Source organism: Grampus griseus (assembly GCF_964374135.1).
Source record: "Grampus griseus genome assembly, chromosome: 10".
NCBI classification, from domain to species: domain Eukaryota; kingdom Metazoa; phylum Chordata; class Mammalia; order Artiodactyla; family Delphinidae; genus Grampus; species Grampus griseus.
In genome coordinates, this window is record NC_139004.1 from 82787450 (window position 1) to 82812078 (window position 24629).

General features: G+C 41.7%; 1 protein-coding gene across 1 annotated transcript in view; it reads right to left on the minus strand.

The window, feature by feature from the left end:
* Window positions 1-4478: 4478 nt before the first annotated feature.
* TAFA4 (TAFA chemokine like family member 4) overlaps window positions 4479-24629 on the minus strand; it is a gene marked incomplete at its 3' end in the record, with an annotated part of 127368 nt that continues 107217 nt past the window's right edge. The window contains exons 3-5 of the mRNA XM_082663536.1: window positions 21252-21407; window positions 5207-5331; window positions 4479-4487 (exon numbers count right to left, since the gene is read on the minus strand). Of these exons, the coding sequence (XP_082519662.1) occupies window positions 4479-4487; window positions 5207-5331; window positions 21252-21407 (290 nt within the window). The remainder of the gene's footprint in view (window positions 4488-5206; window positions 5332-21251; window positions 21408-24629) is intronic.

Below are 24629 nucleotides of genomic sequence, written 5' to 3' on the forward strand. Positions count from 1 at the left end.
CTGTGAGCTAAAGGCTGCATCTGGTTTGCAAGACATCGCTTGCTGATTCCTACTGTAGAGGAAAAGGGCTGGACAAATAGGTAAATAGTATGTCAACAGGGGATACGAGCTATGGAGGAAAAGTAAAGCAATACTCTGGAGACCATTACTGGGGCAGGGAGGGCAGAAGGCTAGTGTTTCATAGAGGGTTGTCAGGGAAGGAGGTACTTGATGGAAAGGAGCGAGCCCTGACTCTCTGGGGGAAGAAGTTTCCGGCGAGAGGTAAATGCAAGGGCCAGTGCAAGGACTTTGGCCTTTTTCCGACTGAGGCAGAGAGGTGAGACAAGGGAGGCAGGGCCAGGCTATCCACTTAAAGGGATCCCTTTGGCTGAAGTGATAAAAGAGGAAGGCGGCAGGGTTTGTGACAAATAAAGGGTGTAGAGAAAGAAGAAGCAAGGACAACTCCAAGGTCTTTGGCCTGAGCAACCAGATGACGGAGCTGGTCATTTTCTGAGCTGGGAGGGGCTCTCTCTCCGCCTAAGGTTCTTCATCTGCTAAGTGGAGAACAGTAACACCGGCCCCCTTCAGTTGTAGTGCAAAGGGAATGAAAAGCCCATGAGGTTAGGGCTCAGGAAATGGTGGCTCTTGTCATGTTAGCTCTTTCTGGATCTTTCTTTCATGCATCTATTGAAAACCCAGCCACGTTTACAGCCAGCCAACTATCAATCTTCATCTAGGATGTAATTCTCAAAGGCATCTTATTCGAGAGGAAGCTCATTCTCCACGCCCAGTTTGTTTTGGAGCCTCTCCGCCCTGAAGGTCGGATGATAAGCCGCTGCTGCTCTCCGATTCAGTTTCTTTTAAAATACTTGTTGTGCTGATTGTATGTGGAAGGTTGTTGTTATTTTGGAGGATAAACAGTTGCCATCGTGTGGCTGTTAGCTCCAGTCTCATGTGACTGGGTGCCCTGAGGGGTTCAGGCTCTGGCTCTAGGGATCAGAGAAGATAAGAGTTCAGGATAAAGGAGTCCTCTCGGCTAGACCTTGAAAGACAAGTAAAATTTTAGAAGTGGGAGGAGATGAAGAGGAAGGCCATGGGGTATGGAAGTACATGGCCTATTTGGTGAGCGGCCGTGAAAACCCATCCCAAGATGCTTATACTTTATAGTTTCTGCCAGTTACCAAGGGGGATCCATCGGTGGTCTCTCACTAGGAGGAACCTGGGCAGGGACTTTACCCTGGTGGCACAGAAAGCAGAGTATAGGCCAGTTAAAGGCAAGAACAGAGAGCAGGTGGGGCGCTCGGAAAACTAGGGATCCCGGCATCCTGCATGCTCGTCAGAATCACCCTGAGAACAATGTCTTCAAAGTATGGGTTTTTTTTAAGCCCCGTCCATAAACATCCTATAATGAGGCTCAAAATAGTTTGTTTTGAACAAGTTGCCATGATGATTTTCCTGTAGCCACTGATACCATTAGGTAATTTAACATTGTGGTAGAGAGGATGACCCGTCACAGTAGTCCAAGAGACAGAGGAAAAAGGTATCGATTTGAGTCCCGTGAGGAAGATACTCGAAGGACATTGGTCATCTTAGATGTTGAGGGTGAGGGAGGTTTTGAAGAGAAAGCCTGTTGTTTAATTTCTTACCTCCTACCTCTAGGTTTTCCAGTACGAAATATTGGAAACAAAACAACTGGACACGTAATAGAAACTTTGAAGAACAAAAGGAAGTAAGAATCAGGTAGGATGCTTACACACAGCTACTAAAGAAAACGACCCTGTCCTAGAAAGCAGTTTCTCAACCTCAGCACCACGGCCACGTGGGGCTGTATAAGCCTTTGTTGTGGGCACCACGCTGTGCATTTTAGGATGTGGCGCGGCGTGCCTGGCCCCCACCCCCACAGGGTGCCCATGGCAAGCCCCCTCCCCGACGTGTGACAACTACAAGTGTCCTGAGATGTTGCCAAATGTCCCCTTGAGGGCAGACTTGCCCCTCATTGAGAATTACTGCTCTAAACACATGCCTCTTCACTCTTAGTAGACGTTTTAAAATCAGGAACGTTTAAACATCTAAAACTTCTCAAAATTCAATGTGAATTGCTTACATTTGCAAACAACAAAAAGCCCCCCGGGCAAGTCATTGCCTTTGGTGCTAAGAGGACATTGCACACAGTGTCAGGAGCCTTAATCCTTAAATAGGGAGAAATGATGTAGCACATTTAGCAGGGTGGAGGTAATAAAACTCAGAAGTGAATTAGGGAAAATTGAGGCAGGATGACAGTCAGTCAGTTATATTTTCCCACAAAGCAGTAGCTGCCTCCTCTCTGGGGATCCTGAAAACTACACCAGTGGAATAAACTCAATGCCAACCTTCCTGGTTAGGGAATTGTCTCCTCTCGCATTCCTATCTTCATCTAAGGCTATTAATATCTCAAGTTGACTGCTACCTCTGTCACATTTCCACCTAAGTGGAAGTGGAAAAGAAAATTCGGACCTAGACGGCTTACCGCAGATAATCTTATTTTTTAGCCTTTCTGTGTTCTGATGCTGCTGTGCATCAACTGTTAAGGACAATGGCAACTATTTTGTTCTATAGTCAATACCCCCCTCGAGGGAGGTAATTGTTCTACCTTTATAGGACTGCTGTCTCACCTGGGGTGTAAGGTCCAGTGTCGATTTTAAGGTGCAGCTTCTGTGAGTACCAAGCGCTTCACTGAAGCCCGTCACAGCTCCACAAATGAAGTTACTCTATGTGCAGAAGCTCCATAAAAGACATAAAATGTTTTATATAGTTCAAGTCACACTGACTTGGATGAATAAAGGAAACAAAGTTTTATGACTTAGAGATTATTCTCCAGTGCTGTATCGCGTAAAAAAAAAAGTAGCTACGTATCATGAGGGCTGGGGGAACTGTATTATGCTTCTACAGCTTTCCCAAGTGCTAAATGAAACGTCACTACCGTTGAGGAGGCAGCTTGAGCAAACTTCTAACCCCCAGCACACAGAGCCAAAATGGCCCTCAAGGTTTGCTTCCTGCAGCTGCCCTCGCTCTCGGCACATCAATAGAGAGGGAGCCGCTGCAGCAGGGGACCCCTTAGACACATTCATTTCTGGAACACAGCTGGCTGGCACTTGTGTTCTTCTTTTATATTTATATGTAAGAGTCAATACAAGAATAATCTCGCAAAATGTAATTTCCTAGTTGACAAGAAACACGTTGAAGGACATTTTTTTTTTTTTTTTTTTTTTTATCGTGGATGGATTTAAGACCCTGGCTCCTTGGCCACTCCAAGATTTTGATTTAGGAGGGGGTGAGGGAAGAAGGGCCGAAAGGGGCACATTGGGAAAGGATGGTGGAATCATCTTAAGGCAGGATTTGCTTAACAAGCACACTTGGGTTTACACAGGTTGGAAGTGTATGGGGAGTTGGTTAGAAGGAGAGCTGATAAAAAGGGTGGCAGTGCTAACTTCCTTCCCCCTCCAGCAACCTCCCCGAGCTTCTGCTGCCCTGGACATAAAAGCATAGATCAGGTCATTTAACCTGATAGTTATGCTATCACTAACAAGGACACGTTAGTTGATCATTGCAATTAATGTTACAACGGGGTCTTGATTTTGAAATTATTCTACCTAGATAATGAGGAACTAATCAAATCACTGACTATATACTATTGGTAATTTGGGGCAGGACAAATATCAGCTAAAATCTACATTTAAAATGTATTATAAAACCTTGTTCTATAATAGTCTGTTGTAGATGTAACCTTTTATTCATGACATACTTAAATATTTATTTTATAAAATCTCGTGTATTATAATACCCCACGTACACACACATAGAAGGAGAACGCACCTTCTCATGACCTCAGGGGTTGAAAATGATTGAGAGCTCGAGTAATTCCAAATACTCATAAAGGGGAAACTGTAAGCAAGATGAGAAACGCTTCAAGAGATGTTATACCTCCTCAGGGGCCACAGCTGACACAGCAACCAGAACTAAACAGTCGTCCCATTCCAGTGTGCCTAGCTCATTATAATCCTAGAATGACCGGTTTTATGAATATTTCCATTCAAGCAACAGTCGCGGAGACATGCAGCTGGCTCTGGGACGATTATGGGTAAGCAAAACAGCGAGGGGCCCTGACTTCACAGCTCTCCTCCTAGACAGAAAGCCGTCAGTATGAAGCCAATAAGCATAGCGCTCCCTGTAAAACGTAACTCTAGTACCGTGCTCAGAGATACAGGGAGCGTGAATCCTACCAGTGAAGGATTCCCTGAAGAAGGAATGGTGAACTAGAAAAGAAAGGCGGAAGGCACATTCCTTTGCAACTGTAAAGGCACCACAGGAAGAAGGACTAGACAGAAGGCCGAGACGGTTGGAGCAGAAAGAATGAAGGGAGGGAGGGAGGTAGTTTGCCAGGTTATTTACCTAGGGCCAGACAAGCACAGGCTAGCTAAGGAACCCAGAGAAGCCACTGAAAAATGGGGAGGTGGACTAGCTTAGCAGATCTGCAATTCGCAAAAACGGCTAGGGTCATCCTGTGGAGAACAGACTGGGAGGGAATCAATCAAGAGCGGATGTGAGGCCGCAACCTCAGTCATCCAGATGAGACACAATGGCGGACCTCACGGGGATTATAACTGTGGGACGCAGGAGCGTGGAGGGATTTGGGAGTCACAATCCCAAAGACAAAATAATAGAATGGACAGGGAGACATGAGGAAGAAGTTAAATTTCTGGCTCAAGAACCAGGTGGAAAATGGAGTCTTTCAGAGCCAGAAAGAGGATGATTTGGGGAGGAAACTATTGACTCGCAAGGCTTGAATTAGAGTCTTCAACCATTACGTCTCCTCTTAGGCAGCAGGTCTTTCTGTTTCAATAAATCATCTGCAGGTGGATTCCTGCCATACTGTTGTGATACACGGGACTGTCAACTCTGAAACCTCTACTTGAAATCGGCCCGTGAAGGAGCTGAACTGAATTCAGTACCCTGCCTAAAGAATGCGTTTCCCCACCAAATCACTGCTCTATAAAATCTGAAACTAAGGGTGATGCTGAGAAATGGACTTTTCAAAGGGCCAGAGTCACAGAGGGGCCCTGCCCAAGCAGGTTTATCAACAAGAAAGAACGCTGTCCTCTTGACGGCAGGACGAAACGAAGGGGGGGAGACCCCACAGGTAATGATATACTGAGGTTGTAAATTACAGTTGGGTTTTGTCTATACTTGCCTTTGTAGTTTTGACTTTATTGCCGCTGCTACAGGACCAACCTGAGTGATCTGGCAGCACTTTGCAATCCTCTCCTTCCAAACAAGGATTCATGTGACACCACCATTTCTGAATCACAACGGAAGCTGGAAGACAAAGCCAAATAATATTGGGGACATGGTTTCTTCCTCCAAATACAGGTAACATAAAGCTCAACATTGGTGAGTACACTGGCTTCCAGGATTGCTTATGGTGAAATCTTGTGAGTAAAGAATCCAATCAGCCGTATACTGTACAGAAACAAATAGTTTCTTTTTATGCAGTTGGCTAACCGAGGATGATGTAGTTAGTGAGATCTCGCACTGTGCAGTACGCCCGCCCGGGTTTGAATTCGGCTGTGCTACCTTTATGGAAGGATCTTGGACTAGCTTTTTTACCCTCAGCTTCAGTTTCTTCACCTGTACGATGGGAATAAAAACAGAGCCTTGCCAGAAGGTGGCAAGAGCATAAAGCCAATCCGTGTGAAAGTCTTGGCTGACTGTGGACCAGTCACCGTGTGGTCAGAAAATGTTCACCATTATCGTGGTCTCCGTCTCTGGTTGCAGGTTATAGTGGTGGACGCGGATACCGCGGTTGTGTTTCATACTCTTTGTTTTCAACAGCAAAGACTAAGAACAGTCAACATTTTCAGCACACAGGCTGCCTCATCTCTCCACGCCATTCCAGCAAGGTGAGTAACCACTTGAGTCAACTACTAGACGCAAGTTAAGATGGGAGGGGCGGGCCACCCCCTCACATGCCTACATTCTCGACTAGTCGGTTAGCTTACCTGTGAATTCCCTTTCCTCTTCATCTCACTATCCCCACAGCAGTCTGCCAATTAAGCCCCTGAATCAGAAACTAGTACCCCAGATCTCTGGGTTTGCAGGCAGATGAAGAGAAGTTAAGACAAAACCATCACCTTGATGGTTATTCCCATAGATTTCAAAGGACGAAAAAGATTGTGATTGATTTTTAAAGGTGAACCCCCACCCTGCAGGCTGGTATAGGACAAAGCTCCAAAGCTGGGAGAGTATGTGTGGATTGGGGGTGGAGGTAGGTCAGCCTTGTTTTTTCTCTTTTTTCTTTTTTTTGGGTCGAAACAGTAACACATTGACTAAAAAAAAAACAAAACAATTCTACCCCAATGGATTTTACCACTGCCTCAGAAGTCTCAAACTAAAGTTCAAGAAAAAGCAGGCATCCACAGGCCCACCTTGGAGAACTCCAGACCACCACCCTAAAGTAAGTGACACCAATTTTATGACTTCCCAGCGCCTAGAAAAGTTAGGTTTACACTACACTGTAGTCTATTAAAGGTGCAATATCCTTATATCTAAACAAAAATTTGGTGTACCTACTGTAATTAATATTTTATTGCTCAAAATTGCTAACCATCACCTGAGCATTTAGCGAGTCATATTCTTTTTGCCAGTGGAGGGCATGAAATACTGCAAGAACTACCAAAATGGGACACAAATACACACAGTTAAGCAAAGGCGGTTGGAAACGTGGCACTGATAGGCCACTGCCTCAAACCATCCGTCTGTAAAAACGCAGTATCTGAAGTACAATGAAATGAGGTATGACTGTAAATCCTGAGAGCTACTTTTTCTCGAGTGCAGGACACATCGCCAGATGTCCTGCCTGCATTTGCTAATTTCAAATTCACTACAGCTCTGAGGTTCAAAGTGGCTATTTCTTTTTTCTGCATTTTACAGAGAGGAGGAAACTGAGGTCTGGTGGTATTAAATGAGTTGCCCAGAGTCACCCTTTTTCCAAGTAGCCAAGCAGCATTCGAACAGAGGCAGTCTAACACTGCTGCCAACACTTACTACGTACCCACTCCCTCCCAGCAGAGATCTCTGCTAGAGGCAATGACAAAAGTAGGTAACGGAGGAAGCCAGTGCATTCAAAACTCTTCTCCTGTCAGGCAAATGCGATGTGGCAGGATGAGGGCATAGGATTGTTCCATTATTGGCTGAAGTAACCAGATACTGTATTTTCTCCACATGCAGCCACCGTTCCAGATTTGGCCAAATACTGAGCTATGTATCCAACGCGTCCCATCCAAACCAACAGTACACGAGTCAGGCAGATTTGTGATCTAGAATAACCAAGTGCTGTTTAAATCAGGAGGTGCCAACACTGAGAAAGGCACGCAGCTAAATGGGTTATTTATTTATGTCAGAGACTGACACTGCGCTTGAGCGGACGGACACACTGGCGCCATGTCTGACCAAGTTACATTCTTTTCAGCCCCCGACATCACAACGGTTTCACCTTAAAATCGTATGGAGCTGTGTCATTTTCAAAGCACTTTTACGTACTGTTCCCTTGTGATGGTCCCAAGAACCTTCAGAAGCAAGAAGGGGAGGCAGACGGTTCCAGATCCAAAAACCAGAGCTTTCCACAAAGTGAGTAATACCTGAATCGAGACTCCATCCATCAGTCTTTCTACTGTTACCACAATTTGCAGTAATCGTTTAGATTAATAAGTGCTACACAAAACTGACCATCTTCAAAGGGCCGACCAGTCATGGATTATTTTCTGAGTACCTTAGTTTGGTCCCAAGTAGATATAAAGATAAACAAGAGGTGGTTCCCAGCCCTCAACTGAAAATGCCATCTGCAGGACTGGAAAAGTTATCTAAACGTTGCCAGAGCTTAGTTATATTTGCACAGAGTTAAAAGTGAATCTGAGGTACTTTTTAAAAAGGCTTTAAAACTGTTCCTTAGACAAACTTTCTTCCACTCAGCAGTGGAAACCTATGTACTCTTGACAGGTATCAGAGCTACCTGGATGAGTCAAAAAGAAGCTTTGACAGATGGCTAGTGATCTGTCCAGGTGAAGGCAGGGGGGTCAGTGAACGGCCACCTGGAAGCCAGGAGACCCATGTGGCTCAAGTGAGGGGTCAGCAGGGAAACAGTGGGCGTGCAGCTGAGAAAGGTGGTCTGGGAAGCAAACTTTAGGGACTGTCAAGGACAATTCAGGACTTGATTCTCTAAGCAGTGGGAAGCCATGGAAAGTTTCTCAGCACGGTAGTGCAACAAGCCAGGAAAACCTATGTCCCTAGAAGGGTGAGTCTGGCAGGGACGATGCAAGAATTTAGAACAAAAAGGTGCCTGACAGGGAAGACCAACTGAGGTGTGAGTGAGGGGAGAAATCTGGGAATAAAACTCCCCGCAGAGGAAATAGATTGAATCCGATATTATCTCAGCTTCACAGCGGAGAAACGCTAGTACCTTCTCACTGGACTCAGGGGAATCTGAAATAATCCTGATGCCGAATCTAGAAAAGGAGCTTGAGGTGGGGAAAATGATGGATTCAGGCTTTCATCACAGTCTCAACTACAGCATTGCCTAGTATTTTGTTTAAGGATTTAAGTGTAATAATGTATTTAAATAAATACAAGAAGGAAGCTTACGCAGTCAAGCCCTTTGGAAACTCTTTACCACTGTCCTTTCACTTCGTTGGGAAATACAGAGCGATGGAGACAGATTCACAATAGACTCCTTAAAACAGCAGGCTGCCCTGGAATTTCAAACATTTCTAGTTGTAAAAAAGACATCATGTTCATATTTGATAGAATACATTGAGTGAGGAGCCCTAGAAGTAGACACTTTATCCAGATAAAGTTTCCTTGTGAAAGACTTAATCGCAAATGTTCTTTCAGAAAAGGAGACATGATAAGAGCCATCCCAGTAGCCAAAATACAAGTTTCAAATTCCTTTATGAGTTAAGGATTAAGGAACTCGCAGCTAAACCGAAAACCAACAGAGGGTTTGACCCGACAATGACTAAGGTGATTAAACAGCCCGGATGTTTCAGCTCTGAGTGCATACGGAGTAGGGCTATGAGCTGAGACAAAAAACTCAGAAGTAGGGTTCTATTAAAATAACTCTTGAGAACATCTGCCCACTTAACTGAGTTTTGCCTCCACAGGAAAATAAATTTGTAGGAGGCATACATGGTTTTTTTTCCTGGTGCCAAATACCATAATATACTTATACTTTACAAGAGAAGAGTGTTTTTAAAATGAAATTCTTTAAAAAGCCCCCTGCCTTAGGAAAATACAAAATATCCCTATCTGTCTATCTCCAAGCTGCCAAGCTCTAACGAATTTCTAGCTTTATGCAGAAACGAACTTAAAAAAAGACAGGCAACTAGTACTTTCTATAATGTTTTTTAGGTGAAAATGTAAGGTGACTAAGTAGCTACTGTGCTCCTGGTGCATTTTCTTTACCCTCTGTTGTATGAAATAGATGGAGGGTTTTTGTTTCTAGCCCTCGTCCCAAATAAATACCACTCTATTAAATAAAACACAATATGTATTTATATAGCTATTTAGATAAGCCCACCTTCGAATAAGACCAACAGGCTCACTTCTCAACAGCTGGCATCTCCTTTGTGGACTTAGTGTGGTTGTATTTACACAGAGTTAAGGCTTTTCTAAAGAAGAGTGTATTTTTACCCTGAAACTACGGACAGAGAGATTAAGAGCACATCTTCGGGGAATATGTATCATCTAGAAAATGGAAACAGTCACAAGCATAGGTTCTGAGGTTTTAACGTATCGTATCTTTAGCTATTTTGCTCTCACCTCTGTTATTTCAAGACACTCACTGTGTTCTTTAAAAATTAAGCCATTTATTAACTATTAAGATAGGTGGAAAGCCCTGCCCATTTATATTTCTGGTTATTCAAAGAAAAGAAGCCATTCCAACCTGACCCAGGTCACATGCATAAAAGCAGTAGTGAGAGGACTACAATTTTTTTAAGGAACCTTTTCCTTGTTCCCACACTTCACAAATGACACAGTAGTGTTATCTGCACAGATACGGCGGGAGGCTGGGGCTGAGGGTGTACAGACTCCTCTTCTGTGATCTAGGTTTGTCTTCCCAGCTAAAGGCCCCCTCGCACAAGCACACGCACATTCGGCAGAAACTGCTAAGGCAGGGTCTCTTGACCTACGTTTGGGACCAGATCATTCTTTATTGGGGGTAGCACCCTCTCCCCCAGCATAACCACCAGAAGTGTCACCAGACATGCTCAAATGTCCCCCGGGCTGCAGGGAGAAAATCACGCCCCGGCTGAGAAACATTGATCTGTGGTTATCTATTTATCTATGGTGATGATTTAGATGTACTCGGCCCGACATGAGAGGCTATGCTAGATCATCAGACCTCATCAAAGCTCTGGCTGGTGAAAGTGATACTAATTCACAGTAAATATCATCACGCCACCTCTATTCCATGGCTTCCGTCCTCCCTCCACCGGGGGCGCTTCCACAAGTCTAACCTTTGTATCTCTCTTTCACACACACAAATCCTGGCTAATCTTGGGCTCACTGTGCTGACAGTCTGTGTGACCTGTCAGATTCAGAGATCACATTTTTCCTGCTCAGAAACCTCAGAGTATTTTATATGCACTTTGTTCCTAGCACTGCATCCATTCTCCTTGAATACAAATTCCCAGAAGGCAGGCAGTAAGCCCTAAAATTTGATTTGCTCTAAGGCCTTTAATATCACAGGCTCTGTTTACATCTCCAGCTTTGTCTTCTACCATTTCTGAGCCAGGCGAGCTGATTCCGCTTCCCAAGGTTGTCCCCTTCATTCTCAGGTGCTCTACACGCCTGCCCTCCCTAGCTCCTTCCTACCTGGTCAAATCAGACCGATGGCTTCTCATGGGCACCACCGCTGACCCCTCGTCTGCTTTACTAGAGTTTAATTACCAATCTTTCCGAGTAAACTCTGGGCTCCTTGAAAGCAGGACCTGAGTCTAATTATTACGCTACCCTCCAGCATCTAGGACATGCCAGGCACAAATGTGCTAAATTAAAACTTGATAAATGAACAAACATACGCAAGAGGCATGTCCTTCCAACTTCCAAAGTACTTTTTGTAAAGGATTCTTCATTGTCCTTTACCTGACCAACACTGAGAAGAACTCAGAAAACTGCTTCGTCTGCCAGGTGGCACAGAGAACATAACTGGTAAGAAAACCGTGTGAACTCACAACTTAAAGACAGACCCTGCATCTCACCACACAATCCATAAAGCCATGAAAGATGTCTGCAATACACACAGTAACTCTTGTCCTTAAATAAGCGAAATCCGACATCTCAGAAAAGATATTTGGGCATCATCAAAAGGAAAAAAACTATAGCTTTAAAAAGTAACTAACTGTCTTCCAGTCCTAGGCTTTCACCTTATTAAGTTTTTTTAAAACCGATGTTTAGAAAGCATTCACTTGGACAAAATACATTGTCTCACTGTACTACATATTTATTTCATCTTATCCTAAAACGATTCAGCATTATCTCTTGATAAATGTATAGAATACGGTTCCTACCACAAAACAGCCTTGTCTATGCCAGCAGACGAGTCAAAAGCAAGAATGCTTAACAGCTAAATAGTTTCTGTTTTAGGATCCAAGTACTCATAGCTTTAATCAAATAATTCCCCATCCCTTCTCCCAAATCCCAAATGTGTATTACAGACACATTTCAATAATTCAGGGGGACTTCATAAGTTAATTATAAGAAAAAAGCTTGATAGGAGAAAAAAAAAGCTATTTTTAACTAGTAAAAGCTATGATTTTATGGAAAAGCAACAAAAAACACCAGATGAGTATCTGTGGTGTGGATTAACAAAAATGCATAAAGATAGTCCAGTGTCTATACCAGCATTAATAAGTGCCCCCCCCATGTCTTCTCGCCTTGGTTTTAATTTAAATGTAAATTCAAGTAAATTTTATATTTTAGATCCTCTCTATTCTTAGTGACAAATAAGATAAAAGGAACATAGCAGCAGAGACTAGGTCTTCCCGCAGCCAATTAGCAGCATGATACTGCATAATTATTATGGGATAAAGATTAAGCAGGTAAAGCTAAAAAGCCCTAATCAAAACATGTTCAGCTAAGGAACAGATGATCAGGGAGATAGGAAAACAGACATACCCCCTAACTAGAGCCTAAACTACAACTTCCTACACCTCCTCTGTGACTCTGAGCCAATAAACATTGACTGAGCACCGACTATTGGCCAAGCAGTGCTAGTGCAGGGAACACAAATATGAAGACACAATTACAATCCCGTCTTTCAGGGTTTTGGTGTGCTCTGGCCACCAAATGTTGCACTGAAGTTACAGATTTCCTGTAGTTTCTGAAGTTTCCTGTAGTTCCTGAAGTTACAGCTTCTCCTGCACTACCCAATAGAGACGCTTCTAGTCACAAGTTCCCATGTAAATTTACACTAGTCACATCTCAAATGCTCAAGGGCCGCCCGTGCTTAGCGGCAACCAATCATACTGGACACATATACATCATGCCATATAGAGAGGGAGATATATAGAAAGAACATTTGCGTCATCACAGAAATTCTACTGTACAGACTCTGCTCCGACACCAGATAATTGGTGTCCATCTCCTCTACACTAGGGAAATCATGGACCCTGTGAGCGTGTTTCCTTTGCCACAGACACAACCAAAATGTCTTTCAGTAGAAGAACAGCTAAATTATAAATTATAACCTGTCCAATATAATGGATGCCGTGGAGCGATTAAAAAAACAGGTCGATAGGTACTAGTACACAAAGAGCTCCACAACCTAATACTAACAGGAATAATGCACATTGGATTAAGAAATATCCAGTGATAGCCATTTGTGTAAAACACATTCATACTGAAATCTACCACATTTTCCACAGACCTGTCTTTAAATACACAAGTATATGGAAAATATATTGACCAAACCCATAGGGTACCCATAGGGTAGAGGCCAAAAGGGATTTTTCTCATATACAAAATTTAAAACAAGCCAGTGTATGATAAGGTATTAGTATTTCCTTTACTAAGAGACAGATGCTAATAGGAACTATTACCCTATCTGTACTTTCCAGGCATCGATAAAAGTGCTTCGAGTTTTGTAAAACATTATTTAGATATCTAAGATTTTTATATCCAAATATTCTAAACTAGACAGTATAAATACAGTTTGTTATGATTCATGAGCTCCTGTAGAAGTTTAAAATATATAAAGGCGATGTTGGTTCTGGATAAAATGGCAGAATAGGAAGACCCTGGATTTCTGAGCGTGACCTAGAGACTAGGAGAACATATTTCTACAACTAAGGCTATAAAGAAAAGGCCACATCCAAACAGGTACGAAGGTCAGAGATGTGGTCTAGTCAGAACCCACACCCCTGGTGCGGGGACCCACACGCAGGAGGGATAACACAACCATGAAGCTCCCTGCCGAGGAGCAAAGGGTCCGAGCCCCACATCAGCTGCCCCAGCCCGGGGGTCCTGCACCAGGAAGATGAGCGCTTAGAACATCTGGCCTTGAAAACTAGTGGAGCTTACGTCTAGGAGAGCTGGAGGAATGGAGAAAACGGAGACTCCACCCTTGAAGGATTCACACACAAACTCACTTGCTCCCAGTCCCAGTACGGAGGCACCAGCTTGCAAAGTGCCTGTGTGACACAAGAAGGAAATTCATCGACTAAATTTAGGACACATGCCAGAGGGGCAGGGATCCGGTGGAACTTCCTCCAGGGACAGAAGTGCTGGCAGGAACCCTTTTTTTTTTTTTTTAACTCTCCTTTTACCTAGCTTGCCCATCACTGATGTGCACCATTTCCATAACTCTCCGTCTACCTAGCTCACACTGTGTGCCCCACCCCGGTGTTCCCTTAAGACCCTACCCAGCTGTGATCAGTCCCTCCAAAGGAGCTCCTGCCCCACCTGCTGGGCCACCTCAGCCGTTACCAGTGCCCCTGCAAAATGGTTCTTGCCCCCTACCCCACCCAGCAGCTTGGCCAGCACTGGGGTCCCTCCAAAGCATTCGGAGAGCTCCGCACACCGGCAGTCCCACAAGAGTCATGATCAGGCCCCACAGCCAGCTGTGCCAGAGACGAGTTCTACACATCAACGTGCCCCATAACAGTCCTGGCCAACCCATGCAACCAGCCAGCCTGGGGGTCAGCCCTGCCCACCAACCAGTGTGTCTGTAGCAATCAAGACTCAACCATAAAAGGAGGGTGCATACAGCCCACACCAGTGATACCTCTGGAGCAGCTGGCTCTGGTGACCAAGGGTGACTGTGCCACTGGGCCCCACAGGGCACCTTGTACATAAGGCCACTCTTTCGAGACCGGGAGACATAGCTGACATACCTCATATATGTAGTTAGCCAAAATGAGGAGACAAACACCTTCCAAATGGAAATAAACAGGAAAAAACACAGAGAAAGAACTAAATGAAATGGAGGTAACCGATTTACCAGCTAAAGAGTTTAAAGTAATAGTCATAAAGACACTCACTGAACAAAGGAGAAGAATGAATGAACTCAGTGAGAACTTCAAAAAAACATCAGAACTAAAGAATACAATAACTTCTACTCAATACTCTGTAATGGCCTGTATGGGAAAAGTATCTAAAAAAGAGTGGATGTATGTGTATGTATAACTGATTCACTTTGCTGTACACCTGAAACTAACACAACATTGTAAATCAACTATACTCTGATTAAAAATACATATATCCAGTAACTTAAATGAAAAATACACTAGGGAATCAACAGCAGATGTAGCAATACTTAGAATAGACTCTAAAACAAAAACTGTAAACAGAGACAAAGAAGGACATTATCTAATAATAAAGGGATCAATGCAACAAGGTATAATGCTCGTAAATATCTATGCACCCAACAGAGGAGCACCTAAACACATAAAGTAAATATTAACAGATATAAAGGTAGAACTTGACAGGTATAATAGGAGGACGTGAACACCCCACCTTCATCAATGGACAGACCATCCAGACAAAAAATCAATAATGAAACATTGGCCTTAAGTGACACATTAGATCAGATGACCTTGATAGATACAGTCCACCAAAAAAAAAAGCACACAAAAAAAAGTAAACTCAAGATGGATTAAAGACCTAAACGTAAGACCAGATACTATAAAACTCTTAGAGGAAAACATAGGCAGAACACTCTTTGACACAGATCACAGCAATATCTTTTTTGATCCGTCTCCCAGAGTAATGGAAATAAAAACAAAAATAAACAAATGGGACCTAATTAAACTCAAAAGTGTTTGCACAGCAAAGGAAACCATAAACAAAATGAAAAGAGAACACACAGAATGGGAGAAAATGTTTGCAAATGATTCAACCAACAAGGGATTAGTCTCCAAAATTTACAAACAGCTCATGTGACTCAGTATCAAAAAAACAACCCAATCAAAGGATGGGCAGAAGACCTAAATAGACATTTCTCCAAAGAAGACATACAGAAGGCCAAGAGGCACATGAAAAGATACTCAACATCACTAATTACTAGAGAAATGCAAATCAAAATTATGAGATATCACCTCACACCAGTCAGAATGGCCATCAAAATATCTGCAAACAATAAATGCTGTAGAGGCGGTGGAGAAAAGGGAACCCTCCTACACTGTTGGTGGGAATGTAAATTGGTAGAGCCACTACGGAAAACCATATTGAGGTTCCTTACAAACGGAAAAAGAGAGCTGCCATATGTTCCGGCTCTCCCACTCCTGGGCATATATCCAAAGAAAAGCATGGTTCAAAAGGATACGGCACCCAGTGTTCATTGCAGCACTGTTTACAGTAGCCAAGACATGGAAGCAAACCTAAATGTCCATCAACATGAATGGATAAAGAAGATGTGGCACATATAGACAATGGAATATTACTCAGCCATTAAGAAGAATGAAATAATGCCATTTGCAGCAACATGGATGGACGTGAAGATTATCATATTAAGTGAAGTCAGAAAGAGAAAGACAAATATCATATAATATCACTTATATATGGAATCTAAGAAAACAGATACAAATGAACTTATTTACAAAACACAAACAGAATCACAGACTTAGAGAACAAACTTATAGATACTGGGGGGAGGGGTGGGGGAAGGGATAGATTGGGAGTTTAGGCTTGACATGTACACACCTCTATATTTAAAATAGATAACCAACAAGGACCTACTGTATAGCAGCAGGGAACTCTGCTCCATACTCTGTAATAAGCTAAATGGGAAAAGAATTTGAAAAGGAGTAGAAACATGTATATGTATAACTGAATCACTTTGCTATACACCTGAAACTAACACAACACTGTTAATCAACTGCACTCCAGTATAAAATAAACAGTTTCCTATAAAAGCAGAAAAAACACATACATTTCAAGAGCACATGGAACATTCTCCAGGACAGATCACATTATACCATAACACAAGTCTCAATAAATTTAAGACGAGTGAAATCAAGCACTTTCAACCACCCACAGAGGGATGAAACAAGAAATCAAATTACAAAAAGAAACCTGGATAAAACACAAATGCGTGGAGACTAAACAACGTGTTACCAAAAAGCCAATTCGTCAGTGAAGAAATCAAAAAGGAAATCAGAAACTATCTCGAAACAAATAAAAATAAAATACAATTTTCCAGAATCTATAGGACGCAGTGAATGTAGTTCTAAGAGGGAAATTTAGTGATACAGGCCTACCTCAAGAAACAAGAAAAATCTCAAACAACCTAACTTACCATCTAAATGAATTAGAAGAAGAGGAACAAAGAAAGCCCAAAGTCAGCAGAAGGAAGGAAATAATAAGTATTAGAGCAGAAATAAATGAAATAGAGACTAAAAAGAAAATAGACAAGATCAATGAAACTAAGAGCTTGTTCTTTGAAAATATAAACAAAATTGATTAACATTTAGCCATACTCATCAAGCAAAAAAAAGAAAGGGCCCAAATAAATAAAATCAGAAATGAAAGAGAGGTTACAACCAACACCACAGAAATACAAAGAATCATAAGAGGTCAGGAGAAATAATTATATACCAACAAACTGAACAACCTCAAAGAAATAGATAAACTCCTAGAAACATACATTCTTCTAAGGCAATCAGGAAGAAATAGAAAATCTGAACAAATTGATTACTAGTATTGAAATTGACTCAATAATCCAAAAGCTCACAACACGATACCAAGGGGGAAGGGGGAGCTGGGATGAATTGGGAGATTTGGATTGACATATATATACTATCAATACCAAATATAAAATAGATAACTAATGAGAACCTACTATATGGCACAGGGAACTCTACTTCATGCTCTGCGGTGCCCTAAATGGGAAGGAAATCCACAAATGAGGGGATACGTGTATACATATGGCTGATTCACTTTGCTGTACAGCAGAAACTGACACAGCAGTGTAAAGCAAGTATACTCCAGAAAACAAAACAAAAAATCCCTTCACAACAAAGTCCAGGACCAGATGTCTTCAGAGATGAATTCTATAAAACATTTAAAGAAGAGTTAATACTTATCCTTTTCAAATTATTCCCAAAAGTTAAAGAGCAAGGAATGCTTCCAAACTCATTATCCTTATACTAAAACTATAGACAAAGACTGTACACCAAAAAAAGAAAAAAAAAAAAGACAATTACTGGCCAATATCCCTGATGAAGATAGAAGCAAAAAACCTCAACAAAACATTAGCAAACCTAATTCAACAGTACATTAAAAAGACCGTATGCCATGATCAAGTGGGATTTATTCCAGGAATTCAAGGATGGTTCAATATCTGCAAATCAATCGATGTGATGCACCACATTTACAAAATAAAGGAGAAAATCATACAGTCATCTCAATAGATAAAGAAACAGCACTTGGCAAAATTCAACATCCAGTTATGATTAAAAGCTCTCAACAAAGTGAGTATAGAGGGAATGTACCTCAACATAATAAAGGCCATATACAATAAACCCACAGTTAACATCACACTCAATGGTGAAATGCTGAAAGCTTTTCCTCTAAGATGAGGAACAAGACAAGGATCCCTACTATCACGACTTTTACTCAACACAGTGTGAGAAGTCCTAGTCACAACAATCAGACAAGAAAAGGAAATACAAGTTATCCAGATTAGAAAAAAAAGTAAAACTGTCACTGTTTGCAGATGACATGGTAGTATATATGAAAAAAACCTTAAAGATGCCACCAAAAAACTATTAAAAGTGATAAGTGGATTCAGTAAAGTTGCAGGATACAAAAATCAGTATACATAAATCTATTGTATTTCCATAAACTAATAACAAACTAAGAAAAATTAAGAAAACAATCACGTGTGGGGTAAGCGAACCCTTATACACTGTTGTTGAGAATTTAAATTGGTGCAGCCACTATGGAAGACAGTATGAAGATTCCTCAAAATACTAGGAATAGAATTACCATATGATCCAGTAGCTACCCCACTTCTGGCTCTCTACCCAAAGAATACAAAAACACTAACTGGAAAAGAAATATGCACCTCTATGTTCACTGCAGCATTATTTACAATAGCCAATGTATGGAAACAATCTAACTGCCCATCAGCAGGTGAATGGATAAAGAAGATGTGGTGTATATATATATATACAATGGAATATTACTCAGCCATAAAACGAAGAAAATTCTGTCATTTGCAACAATGTGAATGTATCTAGAGGGTATTATGCTAAGTGAAATAAGTCAGACAAAGAAAGACAAATAACATATTATTTCACTTATATGTGGAATCTAAAAAATTTAAAAAAAGAAAAAAAAAGAACAACAAACAGAACCAAACAGAAACAGACTCACAGATGCAGAACAAAAAACTGGTGGTCTCCAGAGGGGAGAAGTGTGGGAGGTTGGACAAAATAGGTGAAGAGAATTAAGAGGTACAAACTTCCAGTTATAAAATAAGCCATGGGGATGTAATACACAGCACACGGAATATAGTCAATAATTGTGTAATAATTTTGTGTGGCAACAGATGGTTGACTTATCCTGGTGATCAATATGTAATGTTTATCAATGTCAAACCGCTATGTTGTACACCTAAAACTCCCATAATATTGTATGTCAACTATACTTCAATAAAAACATTAAACATCTTTACAACTGTTAATTAAAAATTAAGTAAAATCTGCAGAGGCAAGCAACCATTGTTGTTACCTTTCGAAATGAATCTGTGATTAGTGAAGATGAAGTAATTCTCTCCTGTGCTAAAACTCATCATGCACCAGCTACTGCGGGGAGATGTAAATAAGAGACCCAGTTCCCATCCTCAAGCAACTTGCAGACTAATGGGAAGCATACATTCGACAAGTTTTTACAACAAAACAAGATGCACATCATGAACTGGAAGTATGGGGAGATACAAGAACATAGAGAAGATCTGAAAGGCGACTAGGCATTAAGTGGACAAATGTGTGTTGGGGGGATGAAGGGAACGATTCAGGCAATGACAGGTGAAGTGCAGAGATGAAAGGGAACAGAAAAGCCTCCAGTTTGCCTGGGGTACAGTAGTTCAAAGAAAAAAGTAAGACAGAACGAGATTATGCAGGGCTTCGTCAGCCAAGCCATGGTAAGGAATTTGGATTTCATTTTAAAGACAGTGGAAAGTCACTGAAGTGTGGTTTTAAATATGGGAGTGACGTAATGAGTTCTGTTTCTGTAGAAGGATCATTCTGGCTACAGCGTGAAAATTGGAAGACGAAGAGTAGTAAGCTCAGCAAAATGTATTTAGGCCCTTAGACGGTGGAGGTGACAGTGGGGTAGAGAAGAGTGGACTGATTTGAGAGAGAGCAAGGAGACAAAATGAGTATGATCTGGATTCAGTAATGGAGCAAATATATACACTAAACTGTCCCAGCTGGGGAGACAAACTTAGCAATTTTTTTTTTAATGTTAAAGATCCTTACCTTTTTTTTTATAGACCTACAATCCTTTATCTTTAAGCCCCAAATCCAAAAAGCTCTGAAAATGGCAAGAATTTCTTTAGAATGGCAGCAATACCTGACCTGAATTAACATGAGGTTCTTCATCTTGCCTTATCCCATCCTGCATGAATATTCATGTATTTTACTGTATAAATATTAATATCTGTAATTATGGGGTGCAACTGCAGAAGACGTTAGGTCTGTTAGGTAATAGATGGCATCTGCACTATGTTGCCTTAACTAAATCTGACAGAATCTGAATTCAGCAACACATTTGGCCCCCAGAGTTTCTGGTGAGGAATTCTAGATGGGAAATTTGCCACGTTCACTTTCCATTTTGAAAGGTGGCGGAGATCACGCTGATACACAGCAATGGTATGTATACAATACGTGTACACCAAGCAGTCTACAAACGTGTGTCTGTTTGGTAGGGTAGGTGGGATGTGGTTAATTATTGTCGACTGTATGGTTCTAGAGATAAGAATGTGTGTGTGTTTTAACTGCTGACCTTTAGAAATGCATCAGATAAGACAGGAAGTGTTGTTTTCAGGGAGGTTTCACACCACTGTAGAGAAACTGCTGCAAGACTTAACCTCATGCATCTGTCCCCTTGGGGACTGATACTTGTTTCTAACAAGGTGTCTGCTGGAAGGAGCCAGGGGGCATCAAAAGGAATCAGTCCCAGGCCTCCACCTACAACCATCAACATTGATGCTTTTTTTTTTTTTTAACCACTGCCACCATATTCTGCTAGGGGATAGGGAAACAACAAATGAATGATATCCCAAACTATTCTCACAGAACTTGCTCCAAAGATGTTATATAAATAGTAAACTAGAAATAAAGAGAATATTAGTCTATAACATCAAACACGAGGTGAGAAAACCAGGTTGCTGACTTTCTGAATAGAGTTTTAGAGGAGGCGGAAAAGCATGTCTAGGGAAGAAACTGCTCCAGTGGGTGATATTTGGAGAGACAGTTGGGCAAGCAGAAATCAAAGCATATCTTCCTGATTGTCCAGTAACTGAACTCCTCATTGGTACCTCTTGGGAGACATCATTAATACCCTACTCATTAAGAAATTTGTGGGGTTATATTTATGTTCATTTTTTAAATGACACTGACATAGTTGACATAGGTGCAGCCCTAGTTTCCTTTGAGTTGCAAAGACAGCAAAGTAGGGGGGTTCTTTAGTGTTAGGTCCTTTTGCAACATTAGGGAAACTGACCAGAAAGGTCTTACCTTCAACACAAGAAGGCTGAGCCCGAGTTGTGCCAGCAACCTGTCCTGGGAAGCAAGAACACTTGACCGTTTGTGATCGCTCCTCTATGCGGTTCTTGTTACAGCACCTGTGCACTGCGACCACCTCACAGGTCCCTTGCTTGATTTGGTGGTGACCTGGTGGATAACAGGGGAGCAAAACAGACCCAGTGCTGTTAGGAAGAAATGAAAGTACCAAGGATGTGAGTGATGCCATGACTACATTTCCCAATTCCATGTATACTACGTTTATGAATCCTTTTTGTTTGTTTGTTTTGATGTAAATTTAAACTTACATAAAGGTGGCAAGAATAGTGCAAAAAACTCCTATAAAACTGAGGTATACAGAAATTTGGCTTCCAGGACCTTTAGCCCCTGGTATCACACCAATGGCTGTGTTATGTTACTTACATGGCAAAAGAGATTTTGCGGATGTAATTAAGATTACTAATTGGTTAAGTTTAAGAGAGGGAGATTATCCTGGATTATCCATGTAGAGCTAAGGTGATGAGCCCTTCAAAGCAGAGAGATGAAGCAGAAGGCGAATTCAGATTTAAACCACGAGGAGGACTCAAAACACCATTGCTGGCTTGAAAATGGAGGGGCCAAGAGTCAAGGAAATGGAGACTTCAGTCCTACAACCACAAGGCACTGAATTCTGCCAAAAACCTGGATGTGCTTGGAAGCAGATTCTTCGCCAGGGTCCCCATAAAGGAAGGCTCTCCTGCGGATACCTTGATTTTAACCCAGAGAAACCAGCCAAACTGTGCCAGACTTCTCACCTACAGAAACAAGCCGCTAAATTTATGGTAATCTGTCACAGCAACAATAGCAAACTGATATAAGACCTTTTACCTAGATTCCCTAATTGTTAACATGTGACCCCATTTGCTTTCTCATTCACTCTCTTTCATATATTTTTCTGAGCCATCTGAGAGTAAGTTGCAGACATGACACTCCTTCACCCCTAAATACTGTGTATTTCCCAAGAATAAAGACTTTCTCTGACATAATTAACGAATTCAGGACATTTAACATTAATACAATGCTATTATATAACTGACAATCTACAGTCAAATTTTTCCTCTTGTCCCAAAAATGTCCTTTAGAGCCATTTCCCCCGCTGCTCAGGATCCAATGCAGAAGCCTACATTATATTTAGTTCACATTTCTTTAGCCTTCTTTAATCAGAAACTTCTCCTCAGCCTTTATCTTCCTTGACCTTGACATTTTTAAAGAATACATGTCAGTTATTTTGTACAATGTTCCTCAGTTGGGATTTGTCTGATGTTTCCTCCTGATTAGAGTCAGGCAATGCACTTTTAGCAGATTACCCCAGAAGTGACACTATGTTCTTCTCAGTGCATCATATCAGGAGGCACATAATGTCATTTATCCGGCTTTTGGTGCTCTTACTTTTAATCACATGCTTAAGGTGGTGGCTGCCAGGTTTCTCCATTTCTAAAGGTACTATTTTGCCCTTTGTAATTAATAAGCATTTTAAGGGGAAATATATTCAAACTATGTAAACACCCCACTCTTCAAACTTTGACCCACTATTTTTAGCATCCATTGATGACTTCCACCAGAACCAATTATTAATATGATGGTTGCAAAACTGATATTAATGTTCAAATTATCTCAGATCTAGACAGGAGGAGCCCCTTCATACTGGCAGCTGTGTCATTTTGACATATCCCCATCATGCTTTGAGATCTTAGCTAAATTTCTCCAAGGAGCCCTGATTGGTTTTAGTGGGGCTTCAGATTTAGAAACTAGGACCTTGGCACAAAGGTTTATTCATTGCTACCAGGGAGTGACTTGGGGCTGAAAGGGCAGATAGACCTATGAAGTGTGTGTGTGTGTGTGTATACAGTGTGAGTCCACAGCGTAAGTCCACACTGGCATCTCCAATTCCATCTCAGCACCACAGGTTCTCACTGCTCTGTCCACAATTCTATATTTCTACCTCCCATCGCCAACAATGATAAAACTGACTTCCATACTCCTGTAACAAACAGAAAATGGTTTACGTTTAATTTATATTGGAGTCCATTTTATCAGTTAGAAGTCTTTTAACAATGGAAAGTGATCTAAGCTCACTTAAGCCAAAGAGAATTTATTGGAAAATTATCAGGAGATTGTAAAACCAAGAGAGAACTTAGCTGAACACTAAGTGGACCCATTCTCATGGCTGGACCTGAGGGAATGATTCCACTCCATGAGTCTGTCGTTCTGTTCAAGGTCATGTCAGCTGTAGCAGCCACCGTCTAAGATGGTCCCTAATGCTCCCTGCCTCCTACTGTCCACACGTTTGTGCAGTCCCTTCCCACATGGTACCATCTTTATGACCAATAGCGTGCAGAGGAAATGATGATATGTCACTTCCAAAATTAGGTGGTCACCCTTTCTGTGCCTTTTGGATCACTCACTCAAAGGAAACCATGGGATAAGTGGCCCTATAAAGGGGCCTTTGTGGCAAGGAACTGAAGTCTCTTGCCAACAACCCTGTAAGTGAGCTTCAAGGTATATTCCCTCCTACACCGCACCAGCACTGGTCTGTGTGCCAGTGCCAATAGCACACATCACAAGTGATGGTTTATCACTTCCACAGTCGGGTTATAAAAGACAGTGGTGCAGTCCCTCGCTTGCTCATCAGTCACTCTGGAGGAAATCATGCTGTGTGCTGCCACGAGTGAGTTTGGAAGTGGATCCTACAGCCCTAGTCGAAGCTTCAAAGACTACAATCCCAGCCAACAGCTCAACTGCAATCTAACAACCCTGAGTCTGGACCACCCAGCTAAGCCATTCCCAGATACCTGCTGCTCAAAGACTGTAAAATAATATATAGTTGACCCGTGAACGATGCAGGACTTAGAAGCGCTGACCCCACACACCCAGTCGAAAACCTGAGTATAACTTATGGTTGGCCCTCCTTATCTGTAGTTATGGATTCAGCCAACCACAGGTCGTGTGGTACTATAGTACATACTTACTAAAGAAAATCATAGTATAGTGGACCTGCACAGTTCAAACCTACGTTGTTCAAGGGCCAACTGTTTGTTGATTGTTTCAAGCATCTAAGGTCGGGGCTCATTTGTTACACAGCAATGGATAACTAATGCACCAACTCTGGTTATACCAAGATGGAAAGACTTACCTTTGCTCTGATAAAAAAAAACAAACAACAGAAACAAGATTGTAGAGGCAATGTTTAGAAATTATTAATGAAAGGCAAGGTTTTCAGGCACGCTTGAGCACCCTCATGATTTTCAGATATACCGTTTACATATATATTGTTCTGTGAATTACAAGAAATCTCATCTACTCGTTAAAACAGGTTTCCCCGAGGATTCCCAC